The 22,618-nt window shown below is 39.4% G+C and overlaps 2 protein-coding genes across 9 annotated transcripts in view; one reads left to right on the forward strand and one right to left on the reverse strand.

Moving 5' to 3' along the window:
* Positions 1–11,629, reverse strand: part of PIGX (phosphatidylinositol glycan anchor biosynthesis class X) — a 33,321-nt gene extending 21,692 nt beyond the window's left edge. Inside the window, exons 1-3 of the mRNA XM_047874007.1 lie at positions 11,624–11,629; positions 11,161–11,347; positions 8,472–8,535 (exon numbers count right to left, since the gene is read on the reverse strand). Of these exons, the coding sequence (XP_047729963.1) occupies positions 8,472–8,535; positions 11,161–11,347; positions 11,624–11,629 (257 nt within the window). The remainder of the gene's footprint in view (positions 1–8,471; positions 8,536–11,160; positions 11,348–11,623) is intronic.
* Positions 1–19,553, forward strand: part of CEP19 (centrosomal protein 19) — a 45,881-nt gene extending 26,328 nt beyond the window's left edge. The window contains exons 1-3 of one of the 8 annotated variants that reach the window (XM_047874492.1): positions 11,580–11,701; positions 17,088–17,287; positions 18,122–19,553. In XM_047874492.1, the coding sequence (XP_047730448.1) occupies positions 17,158–17,287; positions 18,122–18,483 (492 nt within the window). In that variant the 5' untranslated portion in view covers positions 11,580–11,701; positions 17,088–17,157 and the 3' untranslated portion in view covers positions 18,484–19,553. Of the gene's footprint in view, positions 1–11,579; positions 11,895–16,717; positions 17,288–18,121 lie in introns of those variants that run through there. The other 7 variants (XM_047874494.1, XM_047874497.1, XM_047874498.1 and 4 more) reach the window with 7 other exon arrangements.
* The last annotated feature ends 3,065 nt before the right edge of the window (positions 19,554–22,618 follow it).

The following is a 22,618-nucleotide window of genomic DNA, read 5'->3' on the forward strand; positions in this document are numbered from 1 at the left end:
ATGAAACAAACCAGATGTCTGTGAATCTGTTTAATTACTACTAGCTTTGTCGTTTAGGGGCTAAAAGGGGCTTTTGTTCCCTTTGGATGTAATATAGTCGATGCACTAACAATATGTACATTCAAACTTATTTTTTTTTTCATTTTTTTAATGTTTCTTTATGTTTGAGAGAGAGAGAGAGAGAGAGAGAGAGAGAGAGACAAACTGTGAGCAGGGGAGGGGCAGAGAGAGAAAAGAATCCGAAGCAGGCTCCAGGCTCTGAGCTGTTAGCACAGAGCCCGACACGGGGCTCGAACTCATGACCTATGAGATAATGACCTGTGCCAAAGTCCGAGCTTAACTGACTGAGCCACCCCGACACCCCAAACTTATTTTAAATTCAATCTTCAACTGTATTGGAAGTAAGGTACTGGACTGTAGTGTCCATATTATGTTTACTACTTTTCTACAATATTAAGAGTTGTTTGAAAGTATGCAAACTTTACAGTTACTAAAACAGCTAATTATTTCCTCTCTCCTTCTTTGGAAGGAAGAGGGCTTCAGTTGTTCCTGTATGGCTAGAACCATCGTAAACAACATACCTGTAATCTATAATATGAGTGCTGCAATATGTTGGTAATAATCTTGCAGCCTTATTTTCCAAATTCATTTTATTTTGACCACTTCAGTATATTGCACTAATTGTTTTAGGTATTTCCATTATGTGTCAAGGATGATCTAACCTATTTGAGTGCTGAACAGCTAGCAGAACTTGTACATTTATAATAATTCCAAATTGGTAAAGAAAACATTTCACTAGTGTTCAGTTTATTTTGAGGTGCTCAGGTTAGAATAAATAGTTACTATAAAAAAACAGACAAAAAAATCAGTAAAAAATTTCTGGAAAATCCCCCAAAACCTTAAAATCAAACAACATATGTCTAAATAACTGATGTAAGAAAAGAAATCAAAAAGGATATTAGAAAATATACTGACCTAAATGAAAATGAAAACAAACACGTCAAAACTTACAGGATACAGCTAAAGTCCTGCATAGAAGGAAACACAGCCTTAAATGCAAAGATACTTTTATTAAGGAAAAAACTCTAAAATCAATGACCAAAGCCACCACATTAAAAAACTAAGAAGGAAATTAAACTTAAAGCAAAAAGGAAAGAAATAATAAAGAGCAGAAATCAATGAAACAGAAAGTAGACAATACAGAAACATCAATGAAACCTTTTCTTTCCAAAAATCAGTAACATTGACAAATCTCTAGACTGATCATGAAAGAGAAAAAGCACAGATCACCAATATCAGGAATAAAAGAGGAAACATTACTATACGATCTCTACATATGAAGAGGACAATAAGGGAATACTTGAATAATTTTACTCCAATTAAACAACTTAAAATAGCTAAATTCCTGGAAAGAAAAAATTACAAAAACTGACAAAAGAAAAAATAGAATAAATATCTCTGTATCTTGAATCTGTAATTAAAAGAAAAAGTTTAAAGCCTTCCCGCATGAAAAACCTCAGCCCTAGACGGCTTTATTGTTTAATTCTATTAAATATTTTTAAAAGAAATAATACCAATGCTGCACAATCAGAAAATAAAGTAGAAGGAACTATTTCCCAATTTATTTTACAAGGACAGCACTGGCCTGACACCAAAGCCCAAATAAAGCATCACAACAAAAGACAAGTATAGACCAATATTCCTCATGAACAGAGAAGTAAAAAATGCCTTTTTTTAAATTTATTTTTATTTTTTAATCTTTTAATTATTATTTATTTTGTTTTGTTATTTTTTGTTTTTTAAATTAAATTAAAATTTTTTAACCTTTTTCAAAAATGTTTATTTACTTCTGAGAGAGAGAGAGAGAGAGAGAGAGAGAGACAGCACAAGTGGGGGAGGGGCAGAGAGGGAGACACAGAATCTGAAGCAGGCTCCAGGCTCTGAACTGTTAGCACAGAGCCCAACACGGGGCTCGAACTCATGAGCTCTGAGATCATGACCTGAGCCAAAGTTGGACGCCCACCTGACTGATCCACCCAGGTGCCCCAGAAGTAAAAAATCTTTAACAAGATACTAGCATATCGAATCCAGTAATATTTCAAGAAGATAATAATACATCACGACCAAGGGGGAAGTTTATTATTCCAATTATCAACATTTGTACTGTATCATATTGACAGAATAAATTAGAAAAATCATATGATTCTCTTATAATAGATGCAAAAAAAGCTTTTAATAACGCTTAACATTAATCATGAAAAAAACTTTCAGGAAACAAGGAACATAAAAGAACATCCTCAACTGATAAAAGCCACCTACAAAAATATCTAACATAAATACCATATTTAATGGTGAAAGGCTGGATACCTTCCATTTAAGATGAGAAACAAGGATGGATGGAAAGGGAAGGATGTTTTATTCAATACTGTATTAGGAAAAAATAAATTAAAAAGTACAAAAATTAAAACAACAACAACAACAACAACAACATTGTATTAGAGTTTCTAGCCAATTCAAAAAGGTAAGGATATAAAAATCATACAGGGGCACTTGGGGGGCTCCGTTGGTTAAACGTCCAACTCTTGATTTCAGCTCAGGTCATGATCTCACGGTTCATGAGTTTGAGCCCCACGACAGGCTCTGACAGCGCGGAGCCTGCTTGGGATTCTCCATCTCCCTCTGTCTCTGCCCCTCCTCCACTCACACTCACGCACATTCTCACTCTCTCAAAAATAAATAAACATTTAAAAAAATCATACAGGGGCGCCTGGGTGGCGCAGTCGGTTGAGCGTCCGACTTCAGCCAGGTCACGATCTTGCGGTCCGTGAGTTCGAGCCCCACGTCAGGCTCTGGGCTGATGGCTCAGAGCCTGGAGCCTGTTTCTGATTCTGTGTCTCCCTCTCTCTCTGCCCCTCCCCCATTCATGCTCTGTCTCTGTCTGTCCCAAAAATAAATAAAAACGTTGAAAAAAATAAAAAAAAAAATCATACAGATTGTCTTTCTTTTGCAAACCCATGATCACCTATGTAGAATATCCTAAGGAATCCATGAAAAAGCCACAGGCATTGATAAATGATTTCAATAAGGAATCAGGGTACAACGTAAACATACAAAAGTCAACTGTATTTTATTACCAGCAAAAACCAACCAGAAATAAAAAGTTTAAAACAATATTTTTTACATTAAAAAAAAACTTAGGGATATATTTAACAAAACATATGCAAGACTTATACTCTGCAAGTCACAGTATTGTTAAGATAACTGATAAAGCCTAAATAAATGAAGATGCCATATTCATGCACCGGAATACTCATGAATGGTAACCTATCACTTCTCTACAAAATTGATCTAGAGTTTTGACAGAATCCTAATCAAAAGTTCATGAAGCTTTTTTGAAGAGATCTACAAATTAATTCCAAAAGTTAACAACTTTGAAAAAAAAGTTGAAGAACTCCGACGTTCTGATTTGAAGCCATAATATTGTCAAGCTATAGTTATCAAGGTGGTGCATTAGAGGCATATGGATGGACATCCAGGGGTTGGCAAACTTTTTCTGTAAAGACCCTAACAGTAAATATTTCAGGCTTTGTGAGCCTTACAAAATTTGTTACATATTTTTCTTTGCCTTAAAAAAAAAACAACAACCTTCAAAAACATAAAAATCATTTTTAGCTCAAGGGCAGTACAAAATAAGCCATGTGCAGGATTTGGCCTTGAGCCAGTTTGCCAAATGTTTGTGTGTCATAGAGTGCACAGATAGATCCTCACACATAAGGTAATTAATTTTCAACAAATGTGTCAAAGTAATTTGATGAGGAAAGAATAATCCTTTCACCAAATGATGCTGGGTCAACTGGATATCCATAAGGAAAAAAACCTAATAGTATACACAAACATTCAATGATCTTGGAATAGGCATGGATTTCTTACTTAGGACACAAAAACGATGAACTACAAGAGAAAAAAAAATGATAAACTGGACTCCATCAAAATTAGAATTATTACAACCCAATAATAAGATGACAAACCAGCCATTCAGTTTAAACATGGACAAGAAGGGGCACCTGGGTGGTTCAGTCGGTTAAGCATCCAACTTCAGCTCAGGTCATGATCTCACAGCGTCAGGCTCTGTGCTGACAGCTCAGAGCCTGAAGCCTGCTTTGGATTCTGTGTCTCCCTCTCCCTCTGCCCCTTCCCTGCTTGCACTCTGTTTCTCTCTCTCAAAAATAAATAAACATTAAAAAAAATGCATATAAAGAACTGATTATCAACAGCAGCTAAATATAGAGAGATTTTTGTTTCTTTGCTTATATTCTTCCAAATAGCCTGAGGTAGTTTTACATATAGCATTTTATTTTCCTAATAATTTGTATTCACTAAAAGAATTCTGAATAATATTTGTGGTATTGTTATATTCTATTTTCATTAAAAAATATCATTTCTAGTAATGTAAAATCTAAGGATAAAATATGCAAATCAATTAAATCCCAAAGTTCTGTATTTACATGGGAGGAAACAAAAATACTTTCCCTCTTCAAAAAAAAAAAAAAAAAAAGAAAAAAAAAAAGCAAAGAAAACCAAAGCACTAAGAAACTAATTTATCCAAGAGTCAAGATTCAAACCCCAGTAGTTATACTCTAATCCCTACATTCTTAGCACTATATCACTTTACCTCTATAAAAGTAGAACATACTTACAATTTTTCTTCCAGATAATGTATATGTAATTATGAATATATGTACTATTTTATAATTAGAAAAATATATATGTATTTAAAAAGACAGAGGCTCAGGGTGCCTGGGTGGCTCAGTCGGTTAGGCGTCCGACTTCAGCTCAGGTCACGATCTCGCGGTCCGCGAGTTCGAGCCACGCGTCGGGCTCTGGGCTGATGGCTCAGAGCCTGGAGCCTGCTTCCGATTCTGTGTTTCCCTCTCTCTCTGCCCCTCCCCCGTTCATGCTGTGTCTCTCTCTGTCTCAAAAATAAATAAACGTTAAAAAAAAAAATTAAAAAAAAAAAAAGACAGAGACTCTTCAGGACTTCCCTCCAAGATGACATTCAATCCATTAATCAGAACATGTTGGATGAATCTGGTTTTTTTTTTTCATTTTGTTAATCTTTATGAAGTCATTTCTCTGTTCTATTTTCGAGTTCACGTTCCTTATCTTGTTCACAAATACAACATGTAAAACTTCATCAAAAGTCTTGCAGAAAAGACTCTCTGATCTACCTATCTAGTGATCTCTATAAAGGACATAAATTTGTAATAAATTCATGCTGGTTCCCAGAGACCACCACTTCCTCTTTTGGGTTCACAAACCATACTTTTAATAATCAGAGCTAGAATTCTGCCCAGAATCTGCATCAACTAAGTCCCAGATTATCCAAGGATTACAAACAGAAGTTCAGCAATCATTTAAGAAAATTCTTGTATGGTACTAAGATATAGTTCATCACATGAGACCCTAAACTCATTTATAATAGTAAGGTCCTTTTATATAATTCCCTTCCATATTTTGCCCTTGTTTCCTACTAACAATATTTGCTTGGCCCTCTCCAGAATTACTTCTTCTTGAACAAGAGGACAGAAATAATTTTACTTTCTATAATCTATTAATGTTTCTTCCTCCACCCTAACAGCAAGACTACACCTGCTCTAATAACTAAAAAGCCTTTCAAAAAAATGATTACTGGTGGGGCACCTGGGTGGCTCAGTTTGTTAAGCATCTGACTCTTGATTTCAGCTCAGGTCATGAGATTGAGCCCCCCATCGAATTCCTGGCTGAGCTTGAACCCTGCTTGGGATTCTCTCTCTCTGTCCCCTCTCCCTCAAAATAAGTAAGTATTAAAAAAAAAAAAAGATCTATGGAATTTTCTGAAGGTCTCAAATAACTCTGAGATTTCTAGTTTCTGAAGTTATTCTTGTGGGTTCTATCACTCTTCACCCTTAGTTTTATGTCCCAGTTTTTATTTTCAGCACTTCTAATTGGACAGTTACTTTTGCTGTCACAACAGCCTCTTCAGGTACTTCTTTATTCCTCATTGGAATCATTTATGATTGCACTGTCAAGCGTTATTTAGTATTTCCCATTCCTTTTGAGAATATATCGCAATTACTTTAAATTTTTTAAAATTTTTATTTATTTTTGAGAAAGAGAGACAGAGACAGAGAGACAGAGCATGAGTGGGGGAGGGGCAGAGAGAGAGGGAGACACAGAATCTGAAGCAGGCTCCAGGCTCCGAGCCATCAGCACAGAGCCCAATGCAGGGCTCGAATTCAAAAATCGTGAGATCATAACCTGAGCCAAAGTCAGAGGCTTAATTGACTGAACCACCCAGGCACCCTCCTAATTACCCTGACATTGCCTAAAATATATCTGAAACTTGGCCAAAAACGCCTTTTAGGAGTGAGTTCCCTCCCAAAATCAGTTTTACTACTTTATAGTCACATCTCTTCTTTTACAGAAACTGTATTGCCTACCTCGGTCACTTATCTCATTATTTATTTATTTATTTAATTTTAAATGTTTATTTATTTATTTTTTTTTTAACGTTTATTTATTTTTGAGACAGAGAGAGACAGAGCATGAACAGGGGAGGAGCAGAGAGGGAGACACAGAATCGGAAGCAGGCTCCAGGCTCTGGGCCATCAGCCCAGAGCCCGACGCGGGGCTCGAACTCAAGGACCGTGAGATAGTGACCTGAGCTGAACTCAGATGCTCAACTGATTGAGCCACCCAGGCGCCCCTAAATGTTTATTTTTGAGAGACAGCACAAGCAGTGGAGGAACAGAGAGAAGGGGAGAGACTATCCAAAGCAGGCTCTGTGCTAAAAGCAGCATGCCTGATGTGGGGCTCGAACTCAAAAATTGTGAGATCATGACCTGAGCCAAAACCAAGAGTCAGATCCTAACCAACTGAGCCATCCAGGTGCCCCCACCTATCTCATTATTAATAATCAAAGCTAACATTTCCTGGGGATGTACTATGTGACAAGCACTACATTAAGAGGCTTTCCATATATTCTCAAATTTAATCCTCACAACCCTAATGAGGAAATACTATCATTATCCAATTTTACTGCTAAGGTAGCAAAGATTTCAATAAACTTGACTAAGGCCACACAGTTACTAAATAATAGAGCTACACTCTGAGCCCAAATTTGTCTGAGTTAAAAAACAAAACAAGGGGTGCCTGGGTAGCTCAGTTGGTTGAGCATCCAACTCTTGATTTTGGCTCAGGTCATGATCCCAGGGTCGTGGGATCAAGCCCCACGTTGAGTCCTGTGTTGGGCTCTGTGCTCAGCATGGAGCCTGCTTAAGGTTCTCTCTCTCTCTCTCTCTCTCTCTCTCTCTGCCCTTCTCCCCTGCTCAGTCGAAAATAGAAAAAGTAAAAAATAACAAAAAACAAAAAAACAAAACAAAACAAAAAAACAAGTTTTTTCCATTATGCCTCCTCGCCAGTCATATGTAGGCTAACTTTGAAGACAGTGGAAACTGAGATGTTTCATTTTAAGGTGACTTATAAAATTCAGTGGTTCTGAATGTATGTACAAAAATGTATCAGAACTTGTAAATCAAGTGTTTGAGAATCATTTCAAATTAATTACCTTGGAAAGCTTTTATTTTTTTTTTAAATTTTTTTTTCAACATTTATTTATTTTTGGGACAGAGAGAGACAGAGCATGAACGGGGGAGGGGCAGAGAGAGAGGGAGACACAGAATCGGAAACAGGCTCCAGGCTCCGAGCCATCAGCCCAGAGCCCGACGCGGGGCTCGAACTCCCGGACCGCGAGATCGTGACCTGGCTGAAGTCGGACGCTTAACCGACTGCGCCACCCAGGCGCCCCTTGAAAAGCTTTTAAAGTTTGGGAAGTTTTCTTAAAGAACAGCTTCTACAACTTTTTAACCATTTTTTAAATATCTTCAATCCTGGCAAATATTCATTTTTGAGAATAATTTTGATTTTGGAAACAGCTTGGTCATTTGGAACCAAGTATTATAAATCAAAAACAGTGACTTAGGTTGACATAACATCTTAGTACTTGATAGCATGGCTTTGGAGTATGACAGTCATAAATTTGAGTCAGAGCTCTACCACCCTAACTTCTACTAAATTAAATTCTCTGAGCCCTAGTTCTCTCATCTGAAAAGCAAGAAAGGTATCATCTATCTCACAACCATTGTGAATGTTATATGAATACTATGTACATAGTTTCTAGCTATACATTATATATATATATATATATATATGTATATATATATATATATATAATATACATGTATGGTAAAAAAATAAACATTTGTTTTCTTCTCTGTTATTTTAACTATTTCAAACTGTGAACCACATATGACAAATCTGTCATTTATAAGAAAGCAAGTGATTTTTGGTTTATCCATTTTCCAGTTACTGATTTTGCTCTAAATTATATGAAAACAGTATTTTGATTAAGTAGAAGTCAATGGGCAACTTACCTATGGAAACCATCTTTCAAAACTTCTTGCCTCAAAATAATTTCAGAACAAGTGGCCCTTATGCCTATAAGAACCAGAAGATTTTTTTTTAATCAGCATACTATGAAAGAAAATTTAAATAATTAGAAAGTAATTGTTTGAATAGGTTTCACTTGCCTGCAAAATCTAACCAACCTATAAACAAAAGCTTTTAAAACTTAAGCAATTTAAACTACCTAAAAAAGCTACTTCTAGTACAGCACAGGGGTTAAGAATATTGATTTTGGAGTTAGATAGCTTACTTTTAAATCCCAGTCTGTCACTTAATAGCTACGTGACTTTGGACAAGACAGTTTCTCTCTCTGCTAGTTGTCATGAAAACGTAATAAATTACAACAGGGCTTACCACAACAGAGCTCAATGTAGGTACTTATTTTTTTTTAACGTTTATTTATTCTTGAGAGAGAGAGAGTCAGAGTGTGAGCGGCAGAAGGGCATAGAGTGAGGGAGACATAGAATCTGAAGCAGGCTCCGGGGTCCGAGCCATGAGCACAGAGCCCGACGCGGGGCTTGAACTCACAAACCGTGAGATCATGACCTGAGCAGAAGTCGGGACGCTCAACCGACTGAGCCACCCAGGCGCCCCTAGGCATTTATTATTAATACTACTTTATTCAGATGATCCCAGGACACCAAAAGGAACAGAATGGCTAAAGAGCCAGGAGATCTGAGTTTTAATCCTAGCTCACTGAAACTGTGTGTCTGATACATACTGCTAACTTCTGTATACCATCCGCACCTGGAAAACTGAGAAGATGGTACTTTCATGCCCTGTGAAGATGTTGGGAATGTTTAAAACAGAGAAACAAAAAGTAGAGGCTTTTCAAAGATTCAAAGGGTTCCTTTATAAACCTAGAATAACCAGAAATCTCACTGTACTGACACCATGCAGAATTCAGATATTAAAACTATTACTTGGTGTTAACATCATAAAATTAAAAATTCAGTTGCTAACGATCATCAACTCTGCCAGGCACCTTGCTATGGAATTTTACTCCATTTTCAAAAGATGGGAGTGTGTAGGAAGAACATTAAAACAAACACAAAGAAAACCATAAAACATCATGTGTTGCTAAATCCATTAGATGTATTCCTGAAAAGACACATGAAAAAATTTTATGAAAATTAAAAGACTGAAAAAAAGTATAGGTTAATATTTATTACATAATATCCAGGGGTGCCTGGGTGGCTCAGTTGGTTAAGCTTCCGACTTCTGCCCAGATCATGATCTCACGGTTCCTGAGTTCAAGCCCCACATCAGGCTTTCAGCACAGAACCTGCTTCAGATCCTCTGTCTCCCTCTCTCTCTGCTCCTCCCCAGCTCATGCTCACTCTTTCCCTCTCTCTCAAAAATAAATTTAAAAAATAATAATAATATCCATATCATAGATCTACTTGGGGCTTTCGTGTGCTTTAATTTTCACAACCCAGCAAAATATGCAGGCAAAATTATTGCCATTTGCACATAGAAGGAAACTGATTCTAGGTGTGCCTGGCTGGCTTAGTCTGAAGAGCATGAGATTCTTGATCTCGGGATCATATGTTCCAGCCCCACAGTGAGTGTAGAGATTATTTAAATAAATAAAACTTAATAAATAAAAAATAAACAGTTCTGACTCTAGGCCATACCACTAAGTGACTGATTAGAACCAAGATGTGCCTGACTTTTAAAGCCTAAGATATTTCCACCCTCCTAGCTATTTAAAGAAATCTGTATTTGCTCTGGGAACAAATTATTCTGTTGTTTGTTTCACACAAACAACTTTGGGTATCTCTTGTACAAATTCAGATGTTTCTTCATTATGTTTAATTTTAATAGGGGTGGGGAATAGGCGTTTATATCTACCTATAGATTAAATTAGGAAAAAAAGTTCATATTAATCGGCTTAAATTCTACTGGGATATACACTAGAGAACAGTAAATCATATTCACCTGGGTTGGAAGAAAGGCTGATTTACAGACAGTATTATTATTATTTGTGATTTTTAAGGCAAAAAAAACATTTTCAAAATGAAGTTGTTGCATGTGAATTCACCTTCAAGAGTTTTCCTCTTAAATATTACTTTATTTGGTTATTGTTGCCTGAACTGACTCTGGAAATTGACCTCTTTTTAATTATAAAATATCAGTGGTGGAAGAGTCTTTAGAGATCACCAAGACCAGTTGTTTAAAACTTCATTTTAGCTTCATAATACTTCAAATAAACTTGGAAACCTAATATGTGAAGACACAAAAGCAGTGATTGACACTAGCCTAATATCCTCATTTTACAGATGGAGAAACTAACCTGGTTTGTACTGACTTTCCCTCTCATGACTATTGCACAGCACCTTGCACAGCACCTAGCACAGCACTGCGGCCCCCAACTCGGGCCCAAAGAAATGAAATCAACTCGTCTGCCCAGCCCGGAGTCATAAGAAAAACCCCAGCCCAATCCAGTCTATTACAAAACATATTTGTAAAACAAAACTAGTTGTCCTCCCCTTCCCACGCCCCCACCCCCGGCAGGCTCTGTATTCTGGACTGGGATTCTCACACCCCACAGGGCACTGTGGCCTTGCTGGTCCCCTTGGTGGTCACAAGCTTCATGCATCCCAAGACACTGATGGCTGTACTTCCCCACTCCCGCAGCCCCGCCCCTCCCTTTACCAGGGTCGGTGGGAGCCGCAGAGAAGGCCGTGGCTGCTATGCTAGTGAATCCAGCCACCTCCCAGAGAAGCAGCCAGGCCACCGCCCGGACGCCCACGGCCCTGGCAGCCAGGACGCTGGAGAACCCGCTCCCCAAAGGAGCGCGTGCGGACGGTGTGAAGACAGAGGAGCTAGCGGACGGAGGAGCCTACGCACGCCTCACGCCGCTCCTAGAGAGTGCTGCCACGGAGTTGGTGACCGGGACGGAAGACTCAGTGACGCGCGCCTGCGGTCCTGCCGTTCACCGGCTTCCCGCAGCAGTGGACCCCCGAAAGTTCCGGCGTCGCGGAAGGCTGCAACACGGACCGCCTAGCTCACTCCGTCGCCGCCCCGCCCCTCGCCGTCTGGTCGGGGGCGGGGCGAAGAGCGGCGCAGGCGCCGTGACGTGTGCCAGGTCTTACTGCTTTGAAACGCCTGCCTCGGCCTGCATCCAGACCTCGAACCCCGGACGCGTTCCTTCCAGCAGGATCCGGGAGCTCCCTGTCTCCACCGGCACTGGCAGGTACTTGCGGATTCGGGCCTCCTGCAGGGAAATTCAAGCCTGCGGGGCTGTGGCTGTCGACTCTTCTTGCAGCGCCCGGACTCAAAGTCGAGTTAAGTGCTCCTCTGTGCACAGCGGTTGGGTGGAAACAACCCCCTCACGGCGGTTTTAGATCTTCCCCTGTAGAAGATGCACTTTCTGTACTTCTCTAAGGGTAAGAAAGTCAGCCTTGCCCTGGTGGGGACGTGAGTAGGGAGTGGATCGTCTACTTGTTGGCAGAATCCGTACACTTTTAGGTGCTGTAGGGGATGTTTAGCAAGGTCATGGCAGTCACTGATCCCCGGGGAGAAAAGTATTAATGCCTAAGAGGAAGACTTAGGTAAATGTGTCGTCTGTCTTCATGAATTAAGTTGAATCTGCAAGTAGGCCTAGATGCAGATTGGAGCAGAACAGATATTTCTAGGACAGGTGTCTGCAAGAGGAAAGATGCCAGAATGTTCTGTCAAATACTGAAAACAGCAGTATAAGCATGCTACTAAGAAATATGGAGGGGCGCCTGGGTGTTCAGTTGGTTAAGCATCGGACTTCGGCTCAGGTCATGATCTCGTGTTGGTGAGTTCGAGCCCCGCCCCCTCCCGGTAGGGCTCTGTGCTGACAACTCAGAGCCTGGAGCCTCCTTGGGATTGTGTGTATCCCTCTCTCTCTGCCCCTCCCATGTTCATGCTCTCTTTCTCTCTAAAAAATAAAAAATAAACATTAAAAGAGAAAATTTTTAAAGAAATATGGAGATACAGGGGCGCCTGGGTGGCTCAGTCAGTTGAGCGTCTGACTTAGGCTCAGGTCATGATCTTGCAGTGTGTGAGTTCGAGCCCCGCATCAGGCTCTGTGCTGACAGCTCAGAGTCTGGAGCCTGCTTCAGATTTTGTGTCTCCCTCTCTCTCTGCCCCTCCTCTGGTCATGCTCTGTCTCTCTCTCTCTCTCTCTCTCTCTCTCTCTCTCAAAAATAAACATTAAAAATTTTTTGAAAAAAAAAAGAAATATGGAGATACATTTTGGAAGAAACACTTAAAAGAATTGAAACTGGTTGCCTGTAAAGAGAGGAAGGGCAGAGGACAGCCGTTATTTGTTATAATCCTCAGAGAATTATCTTACATTTTATTTCTTTTATTTATTAATTGTTTTTGATTTTTTTAACGTTTATTTATTTTTGTGAGACAGAGACAAAGCGCCAGTGGGGGAGGGGCAGAGAGAGAGAGGGAGACAGAGGATCCCAAGTAGGCTCTGCACTGACAGCAGACAGCCCAGTGCGGGGCTCCAACCCATGAACCATGAGATCATAACCTGAGCCAAAGTCGACTTCTTAACCGACTGAGCCATCCAAGTGCCCCTATTTATTTATTTTTTAATGTTTATTTATTTTTGAGGAAGAGAGAGACAGACAGAGCATGAGGGGGAGGGGAAGAGAGAGAGAGAGAGAGAGAGAGAGAGAGAGAGAGAGATGCAGAATCTGAAGCTGGCTCCAGGCTCTGGGCTGTCAGCACAGAGCCCGACGCCTGGCTCCAACCCACAAACTGTGAGATCATGACCTGAGCCAGTCGGCTGCTTAACCAACTGAGCCACCCAGGCTCCTGATTGATTTATTTTTTTTAACCTTTGAATTTTTTTATACTTTTCTCTCTCTCAATCCCCATAGCCAGTCAATCAATCAATCACATCACCAAGACAGCAGACGCTACCCCCTTAGCACCTTTGGAATTGAATCTTCAACCCCCCTGCCAGTCTCAGTGCAGAGCCTTCTCACTTGGGGTCACTACTATCCCTCCCAATACCCAGCTCTCTGTGTAATCCTCCTCCAATCTGGAACCACACTTCTACTGCTCTGATTCCAGTCCTTTGAGAGTTCCCCAGAACTTTTAGGGTAAAGCTTGAACTTCCAAGTAAGATCAAACCATAAAGCTCTGAATGGTGTGAATACTACTGCCTGATTCTGACCTATTATCTCAAGCCTATCCATGTTTCAGTTACGACAATAATGAATGCCATAGAATTATGCATTTGGCATAACCAATGCTATTCCCTTTACTGGAATTCCTTCCACCTCCTATGTTTAACTCCTGTTTATTCTTCAAAGCAGAGTTCTGAACTTGATATATACTTGGAGGGGGTTGTTTCTGTTTCTGTAGCAGGAATATGTTTGTCCTGACATAATCTTACTCTTCTCTCTGACCACTCTTTTATTTCTTATTATTTTTAATTTACATTAAAAATGTAAAGTTAGTTAAGTTAGTTAACATATAGTGCAATAATGATTTCAAGAATAGAATTTAGTGATTCATCACTTACATATAACACCCAGTGCTCACCCCAACAAGTGTCCTCCTTAATGTCCCTTGCCCATTTAGACTCCACCCAAAACCCCTTCAGCAACCCTCAGTTTCTTCTCTGTATTTAAGAGTCTCTTATGGTTTGTCCCCCTCACTGTTTTTATATTATTTTTGCTTGCCTTCCCTTTTATTCATCTGTTTCGTATCTTAAATTCCACTTGTGAGTGAAATCATATATTTATCTTTCTCTGACTTACTTCACGTAGCAAAATGCACTCTAGTTCCATCCACGTTGTTGCAAATGGCAAGATTTCATTCTTTTTAATCACCCAGTAATATTGTGCCAGTACCACACTGTCTTGATGATTACAGCTTTGTAACACAGCTTAAAGTCTGGAATTGTGATGCCTCCAGCTTTGTGTTCTTTTTCAGGATTGCTTTGGCTATTCAGGGTCTTTTCTGGTTCCATACAAATTTTAGGATTGTTTGTTCTAGCTCTGTGAAGACTGTTGGTGTTATTTTGATAGAGATCGCTATTTTACATTTTAAACAGAAAAGAGACATTACTTTAGTACAAATAAAAGTTAAATTTTGAAAAGACTCTGTAGTAAATTAAAAAAAAAACCCTACATTATTATCAATTGCGTATGTCATTATGAGTACGGGCATTTGCTTGAGTGTGTGGGATTTATATTGTGCTCAGTGGGATCTCCTAGAAAGCTTACTAACAGGCTAGATTTTAGTGAGATGAACTGGGAGTAGTATTTGTTAAGAAGGGGATGGGTGAAATTATTACATCAGATCAGAGGCAGAGCACAGTAATTTGAAAAAGCAGTTCTTTATGGTTAATTTCTTTTTTTTTTTTTAAATTTTTTTAATGTTTATTTATTTTTGAGACAGAGAGAGACAGAGCATGAATGGGGGAGGGTCAGAGAGAGAGGAAGACACAAAATCCAAAGCAGGCTCCAGGCTCTGAGCTGTCAGCACAGAGCCCGATGCAGGGCTCAAACTCACGGACAGTGAGATCATGACCTGAGCCGAAGTCGGACGCTTAACCGATTGAGCCACCCACGCGCCCCTATGATTAACTTCTTAAGAGTTAAAATTCTGATGTCCAACAGTAAGGGGTGAATGTTATAGATTATGGTTTGTCCATAGGATAAAACACTTGGCTATCATATAAAAATTTGCATTTTAGTAAAACATCTAATGACAAAGTCACATAGGTCGTTAAACTTAAAAGGCAGGACATAGGGGCTCTTGGCTGGCTCAATTTGTAGAGCATGAGACTCTTGAGCTCAGAGTCGTGAGTTTGAGCCTATCCCGTATGGAGCCTTCTTTAAAAGGCAGAAGACAGATGCTTAATATAAAAAATACTATATTTTAAAAAACTATGTGTAGAAAAAAAACTGGAAAGAATCAATGGTAATTATTTTATATGTTTCCTCCTCCTCCTCCTCTTCCACCTAACCCCCAGTTTTCTACAATGTACTATTTTCCTAAAGTGATTCTCTAACAGAATATTTATGGAGATATCATCTCCATAGGAGATATCGTCACCCTGTGCTGCTTTACCTCTAGGTTCCTTGACATTTTGAAGTCTTCTTGAGAATGTCATAGTCCTATCTAAGGCAGTCCCTATCATTAAGTGTATTTTGGCACTGGGCACCAGGAAGAGGGGATAGAAAGTATTAACTGCAAAATAGCTGTGCTTCTTGTGACTGAAAAAACATATAGTGAGACAAATGAGTTGAAATAAAAACCATGTAAAACTTTATTGCTTGTATATGTAGAGGTTGAATCTGCATCAAGTCTGCATTTTTTATCAGACTTCTAGACTGTGAACACTTAGAGGATGTACAGAGGCTGTGTCTTGTATTAGTACATTAAACCAAACAAGTATGTATGGAATGCCTACTACATTCCAGGTATTGTGCTGGGATGTTCTGGTGAATAATCGATACGTTGCTTACCTCATGTAGCATGTAGAATAGAAGAGGGATGTCTAGCTGGCTCAGTCAGTAGAGCATGTGCCTCTTTTTTTTTTTTTTTAACGTTTATTTTTAGTTTTGAGAGACAGAGAGCACAGAGGGGGAGGGGCAGAGGGAGAAAAGGACACAGAATCTGAAGCAGGCTCCAGGTTCTGAGCTGTCAGCACAGAACTTGACGTGAGGCTTGAACTCACGAACCGTGAGATCATGACCTGAGCGGAAGTCAGACGCTTACCTGACTGAGCCAGCCGGGCACCCCAAGCATGTGACTCTTGATCTTGGAGTTGTGAGTTTGAGCCCCACGTTGGCTATAGAGATTACTTAAAAATAAAATCTTAAAAGAAAAAAAGAAAGACGGGTAGGTAAATGATTAAATAAGTAATCATAAAAAGCTTGATGAGTAAAATGATTGGGGAAGTACAGAGGAGACAGATCTGGTTGGGTGAACCTCTCAGGACATAATGTTTAAGGTTAAAAAATCTTACTATCTTGCCATAGAGGGTACTTATGCATACTTGTTTAACTGGTAAATAAAAAAGATCCTAGGGGCACCTGGGTGGCTCAGTCGGTTAAGGGTCATGATCTCGCTTCAGCTCAGGTCATGATCTCGCGGTCTGTGGGTTCAAGCCCCGCGTCGGGCTCCGTGCTGACAGCTCAGAGCCTGGAGCCTGTTTCAGATTCTGTGTCTCCCTCTTTCTCTGACCCTCCCCTGTTCATGCTCTCTCCCTGTCTCAAAAATAAATAAATGTTAAAAAAAAAAATTAAAAAAAAAAAAGGTCCTATGAGTTGATTCTTGGGCTGATGCAAGGGTTCATTTACAATCTTTGATTAAGAGTGCAGTATACCAAGAGGTCCGGACTGAACTGCATATCCAGGCTCGTGTGTGAACAAACCTACACACCTCAGTGAACCAGGGACCCAACAGACTACGGATAACTGAGGGCCAAACTGAACTTTCACAGTAGCTCTCAAAGTATTGGGCTTGATAGGCCAAGAATGCACTCCTAGAAGTGGACTAGAGCCAGATCTGCTAGGGAGGTGGGGTACTAGGGAGTGTGGTTTATCCAACACTTACGTTTTTTTCCCCTTTAGCAGGAAGTCATTATGTGACTAACACATTGTCATCAGACTTCCTCTGATTTACCCTGAAGTGTATGTGAAAATGATGTGCATTGCCAAAAAATGTGGAATTAGGTTCCAGCCTCCAGCTATTATCTTAATCTATGAGAATGAAATGAGGGGGAAAAGTCGCCAACGCATCATGCCAATCCGAAACTTTTCAAAGTTTTCAGGTACCTCATGTTTTATCTTGCCTATCTTAAATCTTCTCTAAGTCACTTAATAAGAATGATTTGAGTCTCATAATGAAGTGACATGGTCTTCAGAGTTACACAGTCTTAGGTTCAAATCCTGACTCTCAGGGTAGATGTGTGAACCCAGCGAAATCACTTATTCTCAGTGAGCTTCAGTTTCCTGATCTATAAGAGGAAATTGATAATCCCACCCATTCAGAATTGGATATGGGTTAAATGAGAAGCATTATTCAGTAATATTAACTCTTTTCTCTCCCTCCAAATGTGTTTTTTTTTTAATTTTTTTTCAACGTTTATTTATTTTTGGGACAGAGAGAGACAGAGCATGAACGGGGGAGGGGCAGAGAGAGAGGGAGACACAGAATCGGAAACAGGCTCCAGGCTCTGAGCCATCAGCCCAGAGCCCGACGCGGGGCTCGAACTCACGGACCGCGAGATCGTGACCTGGCTGAAGTCGGACGCTTAACCGACTGCGCCACCCAGGCGCCCCTCCAAATGTGTTTTTTATGTGCAGTGTTGATATTAGTACCAGAACTAATATCTAAAACTATAATACTACCTTTTCATTTCAGATGTTTTCTCCAGTTGCAAATATTTAAAATCTCCTCAAAGTGATTGAGGAAATAAAAAATGCATCCCTCCTCCCCCCCTCCCCCACATATCCCAATATAAAGGAATCGTTCTGCAAAATAATTCATTCTGAAAAAGCCACTTGGCTGTAATAGCAGATAATGCTTTCAGTAGTTTGTGGTACATCAGTAGTTTTTGGTGTATGTGTTATGTGTGGTATATAGTTTTGTTTCTTCCTCCTAGATTGCAGCAGAGCTGCTGAACAGTTAAAGAATAATCCACGACACAAGAATTACCTGGAACAAGTGTCCCTGAGGCAACTAGAGAAGTTATTCAGTTTTTTACGAGGTCATTTGTGGGGACAAAGTTTGGCAGAAACGATGGAACAAATTCAGCGGGAAACAACGATTGATCCTGAGGAAGACCTGAACAAACTAGATGACAAGGAACTTGCCAAAAGAAAGAGCATCATGGATGAACTTTTTGAGAAAAATCAGAAGAAGAAGGATGATCCAAATTTTGTTTATGACCTCGAGGTTGAGTTCCCACAGGATGAACAACTTCAGTCTTGTGGCTGGGACACAGAGTCAGCTGACGAGTTCTGATACCAGAAACTCAAAGAATTTATGGGGCTAGTAGAAGAACCATGTTTATACATTCTTTATATAATTGTATACCATGTTTATACATTCTTTGTATAATTGTATAATACAATATTATACACTTATACAATTATACAAAGAATGTATAAACATGGCTCTAGAAAAATCTGTAAAGAGCACTAAACGTACATGTTGGGTCATGTTTGGATTGACCATGTTACTTTTCAAAACTGAGACTTTTAGATTATCTACTATGTAGATGCGTGAGGAGTATAGGAGAAACAGAATATAGGAATATGCCTTTAAGGAGCTTACAATCTAATTGGAAGATAAGTCAAAAAACTTGTGAAAAGCTAATTAACAGAATTAGGCAGCAAACAGATTAGAGCCAAATGCTTGAGAAAGGTTAGAGGGCCAGAGCCTAGGTTACCATAGGGTAGAATAGTCAGGAAAGACTGCCCTTTAGTGGAGAGATGGAACTTTGCCTGGCCCTTGAAATGGTAGTATTTGGATAGAAGTTTATATAGAATTCCAGATGAGAGAAACTGGAAGAAAGAAAAAAGAAGAGGAGGTTAATGATAAAGAGATAGGGATGAGAATATATTATTTGAGGAGCAGAAAGCAAATTATAGTTTGCTAAGACTGGAGGGCATAAATGGTTAACAGGGGGTTATTCCAGAGGCATTATGTCTTTATGTATGTTTAACTGTGGAGGAGAAGAGCAGCCCTGCAGGACGCCGGCTGCCACACGTTGAGGTCTTCTGATGGACGGCTGGGGAATTCTGCCCCTCCAGGATCAGGAAATACATTCTAAAGACATTCTGAAAACCTGAAGCTCTTCCCGTAACTACAGAAGTTTGTTTGTAATATGGGAAATCTACCCATACTAAAATGAACAATAGGCATTGCCAGTTTAGGCTTATTTATGAGTTTGGATCTACAAAGAGAAGATCTTTGTTGAACTAGGTTATATGTGTACAGTTACATCTTTCTTCTTTTAGAATATTGTTTAACTGGCAGATATTCTATGTTTCCTGCAAGGAAATTAATATTAAATAAAACTAAAAAATTCACTCTTTCTACCTGTCTATCCCTACCCTCTTTACCATTAAAAACTCCATTAAAGGGATCATTCCTTTTTTTTTTTTTTAAGTTTATTTATTTTGAGAGGGAGTGTGCATGTGGGAGGAGCAGAGAGAGAGAGAGAGAGAGAGAGAGAGAGAGGGAGGGAGAGAGAGAACCCAAGCAGGCTCTGCACTGTCAGTACAGAGCCTGATAGGGGGCTCCAACTCATGAACCATGAAATCATGACCTGAGCCGAAACCAAGAGTCAGACACTTAACCAACTGAGCCACCCAGACGCCCTTCAGGTAGCATTCTTAATGTTATCACCAGGGGCTTAAGATGGTCATGTAATATCTGTATAATATTTGCCAAAGGTAGCAAGAGAATTTTCAGAATCGGAGATTCTTCTATATCTACATAGTATTCCATTGTATAGATGTAGATGATCTATTTTAAAAGTTGCCCTTAGGTTGTTTATCCTTTCACTATTAGAAATAATGCCACAGCAAATAACCTTGTACATTCTCTACTTTGTGCCTTTGTAAAACTACATGTAACGCCTAGAGGGGAAATGCTAGGTATGTCTACTCTAAATTTTTTTTCTATTCTAAATTTTAGTAGATACTGCTAAGTTGTCCTTCAAAGAAGTTTGCTCATTCATTCATTCATTCAATCAGTATGTGTACTTAATGAACACCTATTACATGCTGAGCCTGTGCTATTCTAGAGTCTATGTACACAGCAGCATGCACAACAAAGTCCTTGCCTTTACAAGGTTTACAGTCTAATGGGAGAGGAGCAATAATAAATACGTAGAATAATGTCATATATTAAGTGCCTGGAATTAAAAACAGGGTAAAAAGAGAATGATGGAGGGGTTGAGAGCCACTTTTTTTGACAATGATCAGAGAATGCCTCCCTGTAGAAGTGACATTTGAGTAAAGACCTGAAGGAGGTAAGGAAAAATTGATGTGCATTTCATGGGTAGTAGGGAAAGGTAGGTGCATAGACACCTAGGGCTGGAGTGTGCTTGGCTTATTTGAAGAGGAGCAAGGACACAATTGTGGCTAATTTGGATTGAACAAGAGAAAAATGGTAAGAGATGAGAGGTTGGAGTGTATTTTACCAATGCACAGTACTTACATGAGGGTCATCCCAACTTAAATTGTCAGCAGTACGTGAGAATATCTGCTCTCAACAGATAGTGTTGATCACTCAGATCTGTTGAGTGTTGACTCAACAGATAGTCATTGATCTTTGCCAATTTTATAATTTAAAAATGGTGTCTCATAGCCTTACAGGTTTTTTGTTTTTGTTTTGTAGCTCGGAGTTTTAATTTGCATTTCTTTTATTACGAGGGAGACTGAGCATCTTCATACACTGGAGGGAGATTTTTTATGAAATAACATGTCATTTGCTCATTTTTCTACTGTGATGCTGGTCTTTTTACTGATTTGTAAAAAAAGTTCTTTATTAAGGAAAATAGTCCTTGGTTTGTGATATGAATTGTAGATATTTTCACCTTTGTCATTTGTTTTTTGACTTTGTTTATGCTATTTTTTCCAGGCAGATTTTTTCTAGTCAAATCAATCAATATTTTTCTCTGTGCTTCTGCATTTTTGTCTTACATACACGGGCATTTCTCGCTCCCAGGTTTTTTTGTGTTTGTTTTTTTTTAATCCCATGATTTTTTTTCTACTCAGGAATTTATTTTGATATAAGACACAAGATGTGAATCCCAACTTTATTTCTTCTCAGATGCCCATCCCACTGTCCCAACACTACTATATTTTGAATTACCTATCTTTCCCCCAATGATTTAAAAAAATTTTTTTAAATCTTCATTTATTTTTGAGAGAGAGAGAGTGTGTGAGCAGGGGAGGAACAGAGAGAGAGGGAGACACAGAATCCGAAGCAGGCTCCAGGCTCTGAGCTGTCAGCACAGAGTCTGACACGGGGCTTGAACTCACGAACCGGGAGCTCATGACCCAAGCCGAAGTTGGACGCCCAACCAACTGAGCCACCCAGGCACCTCAACCCCAGTGATTTGAAGTGCAAGTTCCCATATGTATCAAAACACTTCTCTTTTGATTATGTTACTGTCATCTGTAGCACACTTCCCCAATCCATGTTTTTTGGTGTTTATTGAGCACATCTCATATTCACCAAATTAAGAGCTATAGTAAGATGCAAAATGGGCCATAGCTTTTGTCTTTGAGATTGTAACATAGTTTAGCCAAAGCAACAAAACTAGCATATATGAGCTAGAGAGACCCTATCTAAAGCAGGAGGGGGTGGAGATCATGTGAGCTGAGCAGTTGTGGGGTTTTTTTCTTTATGTATCTTATCCAAAGTTAATTCTGTTGAGCTCTGAAATTTTTTTCTCATTTGAAAATTAATATATAATCAACACCCATTATTTGAAAATACAGGCAAATACCAGAGTGTAAAAGTAAAATGGGAAAATTCTCCCCTCAACTTCACTCAATTCCCACTCCGCAGAGAATCTGGCTTCCCTAGAGGGCTCCAGAGCCCATCTTCTGTGACCTTGTTTCACCAGTATTCTTTCTCTCACTCTCTACCCCTGTCTTTCCCATTTTCGGCTTCATTCTCTGCTGGTTCATTCTCGGCAGTCTGTTAACATGCACAAGACCCTGCCATATTAAAACAAGAAAATGCATCACCTTGTCTTTATTTACCTAATACCATTTCTAACCAGATTATAGCTTATCTAGTTGTTAGATAAATTGAACCCTTCCCCCACTGCCACACCCTTTAGAGCAAATCTGGCTGTAGTCTAATTCTAGACTAGACTAGAGATGCATGCTTAGCCTATGAAACTCCATGCTTTGAGAGCTGCCCTTATAGTTCATTTTGGCCCTGGGTTATTCTAAGAATCTCTGGTTCATTCACAGGTGTAGGTTTGTTCACATGTGAGCCTGGAAATACAATTCAGTTTGGACCTCTTAATGTACCGTAGTTTGTTGTTGTTGATTAATGTTTATTTATTTTAAGAGAGAGAGAGAGACAGAGCATGAGCAGGGGAGGGGCAGAGAGAGAGGGAAACACAGAA

Source organism: Prionailurus viverrinus, chromosome C2 (genome assembly GCF_022837055.1).
Source record: "Prionailurus viverrinus isolate Anna chromosome C2, UM_Priviv_1.0, whole genome shotgun sequence".
Lineage (NCBI taxonomy): Eukaryota > Metazoa > Chordata > Mammalia > Carnivora > Felidae > Prionailurus > Prionailurus viverrinus.